The following is a 13,039-nucleotide window of genomic DNA, read 5'->3' as shown; positions in this document are numbered from 1 at the left end:
CATTAGGCCTAAGTTTGGCATGCATGGTACATATGCATGCAACCAGAAAAAATGAATGTATACTATTTGAACAAATTCTTTTAAACTTGAAAACAAATTTCAAGATTTATACATAACTTCACTCAAATGGTATAGATTAAGAAACATGAATACATATATACTGTACATATGTATTTCTTTTCCTAAATCAATTCAAATTATCAAGATTACCAGGTCAATATAGTAGAACATTTCTGGTATACACCAATATTGGTAAATTTGACGAAGTTAGACTAAAGAAGCCATGAAATCATAAATGAAATCATAATGATACTATTTTTTTTTTATTTACAGTAGCTATATAGTTGCTCTTGTTAAATGAATGTGTTTACAGCTTTAATTATAAATTGACAATCGACACTTAATGATCATAAAGACATTGACAAGATATAGCTTACACATAAATCAGTTAATTTCCATATGATTTTCATGCGTTTTACGCATGTGGCACATGTGTGGCACTTTTGCCTGTATATATTCTGACTTTACATGTTAAAAACAGTTAACGAAACTGTTTATCTAATTAAGTATAAAGGTATGTATTTTGTTTCCTTGAATATAGAATTTATAAAAAAAAAAAGAGAGAAAAAAAACCACCATTAATTGTATTTTGAATTAGTTTATTATATAGTTTATAGTTTTTATGTAAAATTAGTCGTTGAAAAAATAGTAGCATATGTATCGTCAGGATTTGGCTCATCAACATAACACTTTTAAGCATTGATATACATTTTCAATTATGATAAAAATAATCATTACAAAATAATGATAACTATACCACCACATCTGTAAAAGGCTTCAAATCAAGCACGGTTGGAGCGCTCATGTAAAAATAACTATTTGATAGTGGCCAGAAGGTATCATTGAACGACAATGCAGGAGTATATGATCACGAGATGGAGTTAAGTTCTAAACGATAATAACATATAATTGACTGTCTTCTTTAGATTATTCGATATCTTCCAAATATAACTAACATTGTTGTTGCGTTATTTAGCATTTTCTATACTGGAATGGACTTCAAAACATAATGATCAAAAAGAAATATTTTTCTACTTCAAAACTCAGTATAACGTGTAATAATTAACAAACAAAATCTCTCCGAAGACAATTATACCTCATCCTTGCTAGGCCTATATGCTGTTAGCTCTTTAATCTGCAGTGTTTGCTGATTTGTCGGTTAGATTATGAGTCACGTACCACACATGTTAACTCATGGTATGTACGGCTTTCTCTCCGTTCTACAACATATGTTAATTTTTGTACCTAGAGAATATCATACATTGTAAAAACCGTATCGTTGGTGTCACGTCTTCTGTGTAAAGGCTTGAGCATGAAGGAACATGCGGGACACGTGACGGCCGCTTCGACAATAACTGCTAAACCTCCTCTATCTATATCTCAGTAGTAATGATGACAATGGGGTGTTGTACGGTCCTGAATCATATAAATTCTCGGAGTTGTGTCGCACATTTCTAAAATTTGAATGTATTTTAAATCATTTGAATAATGGTACGCTTCAGAATATACACAATGTCATGTACTTGACTATCTTTTGAAAAGTAATATTGAAACTGTCTTGAGAATATAGGTCACAGTATACACATTATCATGTTCCTGACATTCTTTTGAAAAGTAACACTGGAAATTGTCTTAGGAATATAGGTCAGAATATACACAGTGTCATGTTTCTGATATTCTTTTGAAAATATTGAAAATGGTCTTGAGAATATCATTCCAGTATATATTATCATTAAGTTCTGACATTCATAAAGCATGTTCTCATTAACGTGATGTTTTCTACATTCTGTACACTTAATGATATCAGAGATTCAAAGGACAAGATACATTTTAGGGTCAAGAAAAGCATTATAAAAATACACAAAACCAACATTAGCCAAGAAATATATAAATGATAATATTATATAAATCACTGAATACTCTTCAAGTTCCATATTTACAAACAAACAAGAGTATATGGATACCTCTATATGATATTTATATACAAGAAATACATGGGTTAGAACGTTACTGGTCTCTTATTAATCTTATGAGTGTTACATTGGATGCATTTGTTGATGGGGCAATTTCAATTCAATGGTTTAAAAGTGGTTGTTGAGAATAACGCCTGTGAACCACTGCAGTTAGGTAGAGTCGCTTTTAACACTTGTGCCGGATTTATCACAGTTGAATGGCTTTTTAGTTGACGCAGTGGTGTTCTATCAATTAGTGTCATCAGGACCGGGCCAGGTATACAAATACCGGTATTCCGGACGGAATGCTGGGCATACCAATGTTGCTGTCCCGAGGAAATAAGCAGCATTCCAATGCCTAATGAATACCGTCAATGTCGAATCCTGCAGGAGAACGATATTATTTATTCACCAAAACTTTCTCAGTCCACGTATAAAAATAGCATCAAACATTATCTTTAGTTTTGTCTATATCTTGTTAGCGTTGTGTATGCGGTTGACATCAATAGGAAGTTTGATGTGGTTATGCCATCATATCTAGTAAGCAACCTTTTCTAAAGCTTGTCCTAGGTCCCGTATCAAATCATCGGGGTCCTCCAATCCAACACTAGAACAAAGAGCATTAATGAAATAACAAATATATAATAGACATGCAGAATAACATTAGATTCTTACTAGTTATAGTAATCAAGCTTTACTGTGGTTGTGCAGTTTTCCCCAAAGTTTTGTTCGATTCTGTTTGATAGAAGTCCCGACAAATGCTCATGTCTTTGTATCTCTTTATATGACTTGAGGCGCTAACCCAAAACTAAAATGCAAATTTGTATCCGAGGTCTACTGAACCCCAAACCATGACGACACATCGGAAGGAGGATCTACGTATATCATACACTCAAAATACACCATGTGAATTCTTTTTAAATTAAAACAAAATCAGATATTCATGCGACCTCAGTTTCATCAATACTCTTTAACTTTAAGACATTCCTTGAATTAATAACATTACTTAACTTAATGGCATTACTTACTAAAAGACATTCCTCAACTTAATGACATTCCTTAACATAAAATTTCCCGTTAATAATTGTCCATAGGAGACCGTCACAGAATTAAGGGAAATCCTTAAACTTACCTTAAATCAAACAATGCTATCTTCTGGAGAAGATTAAGTTAAGAAAACATCATTAAAACCGACAGTATGCACGCAATAGGTGGATGGATTTGTGAAAAATGAAAGACCACGATTGAATATTACTGGGTAGGTGGAGTATTCAAGCGGGGCACGTTCTCTATGGAACATACGAAGTCGGTAGAATTTAACATGAAATCACTTACTCTGGTCGATGATTGGAAGTTTTGAAGAAGATGACATTCATTCTGAACAATCAATAGATCAGATAACAAATGTGCGGTATGAATAAGAATTTGTTTATTTAGGAGTACCATAGTTTTGTCAATATTTTGTAATGTGAGGTTTAAACAACTTTTTTTCAGCATCAAAGTACAGAATCATATGACGATTTTATGTCTATATTTCCATTTGTATGATAAAATGGAAAGGCTGACAACATGGACAACCATTACAATAAATAATTACAGTATAGCTGGAAACATATCGTCTTAGGATGTATTTTTCTCTTACCTTAATCTTATCAGTCCGTCAGATATCCCACTACTTCGTCTGTCTTCGTCAGTCAGGGCCAATGATCCGTGTGTCATAGTACCCGGATGTTCTATGAGGCTCTCCACACCTCCTAGTGACACTGCCAGGTGTATGATGTGAAGTCCCTATAGATACAGTGTCTCATAGCAGTTTACAAAAATAATAATTTAACGATTTTTATTTCAGCATTTACAAAAAATATCATTGCCAATAAACCATGTATATACATATACTATCAATGATCTGAGACGTCTTTAAAACACCATTCGCCGATGCAAAAAGAGTGTAGATTTAGATTATTACATAAAACGAACGTCTTTAATGTACATTCATATATTCAAGACGCATTTGACTAATTGTGATTTTTCATGATATTGCAATTTTCAGTTAACGAAATGCTGCACCATAACTGTAATAGATATTGAATTCAATTTCTACTGTCTACAGCAATTGTCCACTAGCATATACGTCACATACAGCAATCTTATGATTTGATATTCATGAAAAGAATATATTTCTAAAAGGAGCATTATCAGCTTTGTTACCTGTACATAAAGTTCAGAAGTTGGAGACCTACCTCTACAAGAGCTTTTCCTCCCTCTAATCCACCTTTCACCACAAACGATATCATACCCCCAAACAGCTTCATTTGTTTCTTGGCCACCGCGTGCTGGGGATGAGACGGCAGGCCTGGGTACATGACACATTCAATCTGCAACATTGTCAGTACCAATCGGAAAGCGTTTTTAGGAGTCTGATTTATAGCCAATGGTGTATGTGTGGTTTTGCAAGGGTGTTTCTCAAAAACATTGACGCTGTATGATGTATGAGTATCTCAATTTTGTCTAATTTTCGATAATCGCGACAAAGTCTTGATATAAACTCGATGTAGGATACAATACAGGGACGAGATTAGTTCACTTCTTAAACCATCCATTGATCAATTATGTATTTATGTACTACTGTTTTTTCTGATTTAGTATCATTATTCAAAGTTAAGTAACATATCTTAAAATAATAATATATACATCCATGCGGTGTATGGAAACGTTAAACTTTGGAAGTCCGGGGTTTTCGCCTCGATTTTCTGTGTTATTGTTTTCGTTCCAACTTTTCTACTATGCATCAACAATGGTATGTATTATCTATTTTGAAAATAGCTGATGCATTATGATTTTACAGACTTAAAACTTAAAACATTTGTTTGATCTGATATCAAAGCTTTTTTAAAAGCTCATTATGTTGTTTTTTCATTGATGTCTACATTGGATATCTTAGTCTCCATAATTAGGACCAATTTTGATTTCCACAAACTTCATATATTCATGAGTAATACATAATTTGTTTGAAAGGATATACTTTTGTTTTCTGCAAAGCATTTACTCCTTTATTCATTTCACTCATTTCCAAGTTTTCACTTTACCTTAGGATGTTTCTCCAGGAACTCAGCTACTTTTTGTCCATTGGAGCTATGACGTTCCATCCGTATTGGAAGTGTCTTTATGCCTCGAAGTAACAAGCTGGCATCGTGTGGCGACTATTTACAGAAATTGGAAGAGATGTATATGGATATAAGGAAGAACACAGTAGTAAACTGGATCGTGTGGCTACAAGCAGAAGGGAATCTCTTATATATTGCATCTCCATCATATCGATTAGGCGAGAGATTATAAAAAAAAAAGTTAACTTATTATAAAATCACAAATGCATTAAAAGAACTCACGAGGCCACTTCCAAGCGTGTTTTGGTAGCGTATGGCTTCTTGCCAAAGATCCTTCGTTCTGAAGGTCAAACTTCCCGCTGTTAGATCGCTGTGACCGCCCAAGTACTTGGTGCTGAAAAAAAAAGAGAAAAATTGATCAGCCAACAAACACCATTATAGAGGATACTCCACCAATTAAGAAGTCATTTTTGGAGTCATTTTTCTGAATAATGTGTGAAGTTGAATAAACTCATTATCTTGTTCTAAAATCATACCTACCAGCTTTGTACAGAAATGTCGACTCCGTGTTGTATCGGGCTCTGGAGGTACGGGCCAGCAAACGTGCTGTCCACTATTGTAATCACGTTGTTGAGAGATCTACCCAATTTCCCAAACCCTGCCAGGTCCAGGAGGGCCATACTAGGGTTACAGGGAGTCTCCCCATACAGCATCTATCAAACACAATGATAAATACCTTCAGATGACAGGGAATTATTTTCGTTATTTTCTCTCATTGCTGATATATTTTCAAATACACATATTCATTACATCAGAGGCATCGTTTTATTCTCTTTGACTGAGGTCACAAAGGAATTATTCTTACAATATCTTATTAAATCACATAAACACTTTGGCAAATGTAAACTTTTTGACTACAATCTATTTTCAAACAATTTGAATTGATCACTCATGTTTGCCTTGACGAAAGCTTGCGAGGGGTTTTGCTCTTGGACAAAACCAAAGTATCAATAGAAAACTTACGTGGTCGAGCAGGTTAACGTTGCCTACATACTTTTTGGGGAATCGAACTCCGGTCGGAAACGTAAATGTAACACCAATGATTGCACTTAACAAACCCACTATGTAAAGAACTTTAAGCCCTCAACCATGTCTAACTAAAACCCGAATTTGCTGTCTCATTTTTAGCATAGGAAGCCAAGGTGAAATATTTTGCAATATGTTTTTCTTCATTTGCACAGTACCCGGGTGTTCGATTTGACGTATTTTCTGTACTCATCTACATCACATCCGGATTGTATGAACGTCACTTCGATGTTAAACTTTGGACAAATGTTCTTGGCGATGTCGTAGACACCAGCGTAGCAAGGTATACTGACGACCTGTAAACCAATACCATAGTCATCAGTTAAAGTATAGAATCCTAATAGAACCATACATTAAACAAAATGATATGCGTAACCATGCAACATAAGACATAAATAAAAAGATAATTGAGAAAACTTTTGATCATTTATCTATGAACTTCCAATATAACAGATACGGATGTTCTAGTTTTAGGAAATACGTTAATCATCTGTACAGAACAGAATGTATCTTAATACATGCCAATAAATCAGCATGGAAACATTTTATCATTCCTTTTGAAGAAATAGTAATATTTAGTATACACGAATGATAAAAGTTGTCTCCATTCCACAAGGAATTGTGATCATGGTTTTCCAATATAAAATGTACAGACTAAGATTGACCTATCTAACTATAGACCAATCTCTGTTACTCATATTTTTAGAAAATTATATTCGAATATCTTTGATTATCTAAGTATCTTCAGATTATGTTTTGATGAAAAAAACGATAAACATTTATTTTCGTCATGGCAGGCTGCAGCTCTCAAAGTTTTGGCATAATCTATAATACTAACCATGTGCTACTTTGTTATACAGTCGACGTATCTTAAAGATTTTAAAACCGTTTACTCTTACGTTCAACTGGCTATTAGTAAAGGTAATTTATTAAGGATAAATTATTTTTGCAAACACATTCAGAAAGCTGGCAATCCTGTTAACGTGTATTGTTAAAATTAAAGACACATTTTATGGTTATACTGAAAGTAAACTCAGAAATACTTGATATATACTATCGTTACTATTAAGAAGATTACGCACGATATGGTCACCCGACTTGAGGAATCCGAACAGCGCAGTTGCTATACTAGCCATGCCTGTGTTGTAGACAAGAGTTCCCTCCCCTTTCTCCAAGTTGTTTAAAGTTGTTCCAACGGGAATAAATATATCCTCCCTGTAGAAAATGAAGTATTGAATTCGATTACATTTTAAGAATATGTTCAGATGTGTTGTTCAGTGAGGAAGCCACTCCCTTCAAAGAATACCGCCATAATAACGAAACCATAATTCTAAAGAACCTAAAATCGATTGAATATCAAGGGCAAATATACACAAAACTACAGATTCGCATGGATACTTTTTTAAAGTACAGGGAGAATAAAACCAGGCACTCCGGAAGGATAAGCGTCTTCTGCTTTATCGCCAGACAACACCTGTATGCAAATCTAGGTCAAATCAATCCGGGTTAATTCACACTCTCAAATAAGAGTTAGGGTGGTGACAACGGAACCACTGTGGGAGACAAACATTAAACATGTCTGACTCCATACAGTGTAAGGAAATATAGTTTTCCAAATGTTGACCACAAAACTTTGCCATGGTCTTCATCAACCTACATCTCTCGAAATCATTATGTTATCATTTTACCGTCAGTAATCGATATCTGTCAAGGAAATCGTAAAAATGTAAACAAGCCCTTGGATGTGGAAAGTAGGGGATGCATGGATATGGTTATCTATGAAAGGATTTTAACAACTGGGAAATTGAAAGTATCACGATTATGATACATCTTTGTTGTAACCTTCATCTTTGTGTATTTTCTCTAAACTGTTGTAGTGTATTTTACGTACTAATCTGTTATAACAAAATAAAAAAAAATTTACACTAACTGGATATCGGATTAAAACCCTAGTAAAAAAGGTGATTAACATTTTCAGGTATGCCATTTGCTAAGAGATTGTCACTTTATTCGAATGATGTTTACATTGTTACATGGCTTATTTGAAGACACACCAAGACCAACACACACCATATCATTGTTCTTTAAATCCCCAATATACTTCCTTATTTTCTGCAGTTCTGTGATTGATTCCTACCTTGCTGATTATATCTTGGTAGTCGTCGACACTCTTCAGTTTGTAGGTAGATGAATGATAGATGGGAGGAACCAGGGGCTCCGTCTGGGGACCTTCTTCGAACACGTATCGTGCTGATGTGGCCACCGTGTCATCGCTGACGTCTTCTAGGGTTAGACCACCAACTCCCTTGTCTAAAGAGGATTTTGGTGGATTCCAATGTCGACTAGACAAACAAAACAATACTTTCATTGTTCCATAGAATTGTACATAAGATTTTAAGTTCGTATCACTGTTAAGAAAAGACTACATACTGTACATAATGTGTGGTGTCAAAATCCTTTGACTTCTCAAATAAGTTATCTCTTAATAAAGTCAGCACTTATATAAAAGGGAAATGCATGTACTCATTAATACTTGGATACGCAATTTAAACCTATCGGTACCTGAAGTGCCAACTATATAATTCTCTAAAATACTGAACGGCTACACTACACACACAAACCCAACCACCTCGGCATACACATTCACACACACACGCGCGCACATACACACATCCCTAACACAAATGCAATCAGTGGTTTAGAATGACTGCTGCATGTAACAAAAGTGTTTTATGTCAAGGTATTAATATAAGTTAAGTACGCGATTCGAAAATGTTTACTTCTTGCATGCTCTACCATTCTACTACACACCGAGCCACTTTTACGGTCACATATACCCCTGACTGTTCCTTAAACAACGGCTAAAAGAAACGAGTTTTTGAATAAGATTAACTTACATTTTTGTTTGTTAATCTTTCTCCAACTGCCTATGCACATAAACACATAATTTTTGTAAAACGTGCATCATCAATGTTGATATCAAATTTCATTTCCAGATGACTTTTATAAGATAGAAAATAACACAAATGTAATATTATCCAAATACTGATGCACATAACATGTGTTTTTGACGTCAGTATGCCTTTCATTTCTGATGAACTTGCTCTTACCTGATTATTTTTTAAAGAAATGTCACTATATGGGACATGGCTAACTATAATAGACAGTCAGTTTGGGTTTGTAACTAATCCAGGATAAAGGATGTGTAGATAAGTGATAGGCCGATAAACCAAGGGTACACCTAAAACTTGTATTATATACAGTCTAAATTCCAATTATCATTCGTCGCTTTAAATTAGCATATATTTAATGAGATTTTATACAGAAAACTTAGATTATGTATCGGTGAAAACATCGACAGGTGCACTTCAATAGTTTTGTATCTGTGATCAAAATAGCCTCTGAAAGAAAAGTGAGCTTATCTTGAGGTTATGTTAAATTGCAATAGAAACTAATAAAATATGTCATGATCCAGATACTGATGCACATAACTTGTGTCTTATAACGTTAGTGTGCCTCACACTTCTGATGAGCTTGCTTTAACCTGGTTTTAAAAAGAAAAGTCACTATATGGGACATGGATAACCACAATTGACAAAATATGTGTATATAAATGACAGGTTTATTAATCAAGGGTACTATAAACAGTCTAAATTCCAATTGACATTCCTTGGTTTAAAGTGACATCAAGGTTTATTTTTTTTATTTTTTTGCACTATTATTTTTTATTATAGAATATATATACACAAGTAAAGTGTCGAGTTTCGAGGCAAAATGCCCCTTTATCAAAACACAGGTAAATTACAAACGATCACATATAGACAAAGAACATGTAACAGTTACACAAGTAAAGAAGATAAACAACGAACAATATCATTATGTGTGTGCTAATGACCACTAGGTCGATAATTAATTCGCTGAAGGCCTGGTGTAGTTAATTAGAAAACATCTAAGGTGCTGTACAGCTGGTAGAAAAAAATAAATAAATGAAGATTAAAAAGAAAAGGTTAAACAAAATAACAGCACAAGTTGAATCGACGTGATTCTATTATTTAACCTTTTATTTGTACTCTTTATTAGAAGGGGTCTATGTAAAAATCTTTGAAAATAAACAAAGCGTGCATTTTGTTTCAGTCACAAATCGCATATGTCTCTTCTTACCACTCTTAAACTATTGATTAGTTGTCATTGAAAATTAAAATCTGGAGATTTTCCCTAATTTAGGACAAGAAAATAAATACAGGGGGAAAAGACAACATGTTTCGAAAGGGTTTTGTCTTCTGATTTGTCGCGAAATCCAGATGAAAAGGGAGTGAATAAGAGCATGACGAAAGATTTTTTAAGTAACAAACGATAGCTAAAAATGTAGTTTACAAACTGTATCAAAATTATTTTAATTTTAGAATCAGCCCAGTGAAACAAGAACTACCTGCACGAAAACAGCGTCTGAAGAGGAAGTGTCTTGTTACCTTAAAGAACAAATACGATACAGTGTATTTATACTATTTCAAATATTTTTAATTAGACAACAATAGCTCTCTGTTATGAATGTTCGTTCAACTTTCAGTAATGTCTTAACTAGTCATCATTTGATGATTTTCACTTGTAACGTATTAGTATCTGTTGTTAACATCTCGCTAGAACGAATTACAATCGGTTTCCTTCTTATTCTATATATCTTAGATTACATAATTGTTTGAAGCTATTATGTAATATCGTGTACATTTTTTTTCTCTGTATATAATGTTATTACGTTTTGCATAGTTACGACTTACATTAGGAGGCACTGTTCGTATCTAAATGGTGTCATAAATGAACATCTGTAAAGACGTAAACTTTAAAACTCACGCTTGTTTCATGGCATACATTAGTTGCTGTATGAAGTGATCCTCAAATTATCAGGGTATTTCTTTCGTAGGTCCTCCAATGCCTTAACAACTGTAGGTTTGACATTGATATTAATTGTATGATTGTCGAATCAATCATTTGACTAGATTTGACTAGATTTGACTAGATTTGGTTCATAAACATTCATGAATTCGACATTTTTTGTGTCACTGCTCCACAGGATCGAATAGAAAGATTGTTCTAATTTTCAAAAAGTAATTGTGCATTCCTGGATAATAACAGATGAAACTTAAGTTATTTCGTTTTTCCTCTAAATGCTTTTTTCATGAGTATCTTTCCAAAGCAGTACAAAGGGAATTCGCAAAACACCACTGAGGGAGAAATATGCGATTTTTCATACACTAACATTGTCAGGATGCCCTCATTCAAGATGGCCGTCCAATAGTCCTTGATATATTGGCAACCTATAACTGTCTCCAACTAAAAGAAGAACTTTAAAATGTTTAAAATTATGCAAATGGTCAAGCGGTTAATAGAGAAGGTGTTTTATAACATATACATTTCAATTAAAAAAACTCTGTTCAACCAGAGAGTATGAAATAAATACATACAAAAATTGTTTGAGTTTACCCCACAATTCAGTTGTAGTTCGCATCCGAGTCCGTGTACGTGGTCCTGAATCGGAAAACTAGCTAGGAAACAATTATGGATCTGACTATATATTAATTGAAACCCTGTTATTATTACTTTGACCTTAAAATATCCTAATATTCACATTTCACTCGAATGTTGTATTGAATACATATAGGAGACATATGCGTACATAAAGTTAAATCCTTGTGTTGAACAACTCATCGGGCATCATATTTTGGGAGTCACTTTTAAATAATGAGTCTGCTCGAATATGCGCAACTTTTGCACATGATATATCGAAAAGTGTCGCCAATAAGGTACCAAATAAAGTCTTAGCAACACGTTTTAAAATGATTATCGTGCTTAAGATTATCGCCAATATTTCCTCTAGGAAAACGTGCAAGTTGCCGAACAGTGTAGATGAAGCACGGAAGGAAGCTCAAAACAAGAAATAATAGATATAACTATTTATTCAAATATACAGAAACGCCTGTGGATTTTCCATCAGCTCTAGTACAGCATTGACTTACCGTTGTATTCAATTTACTATATCATACTCGTATGATACATTGCGGGGTGTTGTAAAATTTAGAAGGAGCATTTTATGATGTTGGACAACATCAAACCTTAAGGAGTATTTATCATTGTTCTTGATATAGCAATTATTATTAACAACAATATGCATAAGATGTAATGAATCGAACGTTATGTCAAACATAATATATAATGTTACTTACCTCATGATGAAACTAGGAAAGAAGACGGCGTGGTAAGATTCTTGTCAAGTATTGCGAGTATTGTGCGGTCAAGGTTTCATGGACATCACTATTTAAATCTAAATCGTCACTCTTACGAAAGACAAAATGTGTTACGGTCCAATAACTTCAAGCTTTTGTGTTGTAACGATGTTTACGCCCAACAGTCTGACGTTCTATAATCTTTATTGAATACGGGGTATTTTATATGGATTATTATATATCCTTATTGATAGAGACACATAATATTGGGCTAGTAGCATCCTGGGATGAAGCGCTACCAAAGTTATTTAACTGAATTACCTTTACTTACTTTCAGGATCACGGGAAAAATATGTTTAATTTTAACGACATCTTCTCAATAACCAAGATACCCACAGCCATGCTATCGGGTCAAGTTTATGCTGGCATTAACGTCTACTATAGGGGGTTAATGAATGGCATTGGGGTCACATTCAAGAGAGGTCAAATCATCATCGAACGCCAGGAAGTATGTGATCGTAACCCCTGAGGTATTAAGGATGAGGTCAAATGTGTTAAAATCATTAATCTTCTCAGTTACCAAGTTGTCTAGTAATGGGATAGTGGCATGCTTTGATAA

General features: G+C 34.0%; 1 protein-coding gene across 1 annotated transcript; it reads right to left on the bottom strand.

The window, feature by feature from the left end:
- Window positions 1–1,947: 1,947 nt before the first annotated feature.
- Window positions 1,948–12,425, bottom strand: LOC117338562 (L-methionine gamma-lyase-like). The gene is given in 11 exon segments (XM_033899919.1): window positions 1,948–2,619; window positions 3,655–3,800; window positions 4,253–4,387; window positions 5,099–5,212; window positions 5,399–5,510; window positions 5,657–5,829; window positions 6,361–6,498; window positions 7,285–7,384; window positions 7,386–7,417; window positions 8,340–8,544; window positions 12,421–12,425. Coding segments are annotated over 11 exon segments (1,230 nt in total). The 3' UTR covers window positions 1,948–2,549.
- Between the last annotated feature and the right edge of the window lie 614 nt (window positions 12,426–13,039).

This window comes from Pecten maximus, chromosome 11 (assembly GCF_902652985.1).
Source record: "Pecten maximus chromosome 11, xPecMax1.1, whole genome shotgun sequence".
NCBI lineage: Eukaryota > Metazoa > Mollusca > Bivalvia > Pectinida > Pectinidae > Pecten > Pecten maximus.
Note: the sequence above shows the minus strand (reverse complement) of the source record. Positions and strands in the feature narration are given on the sequence as shown.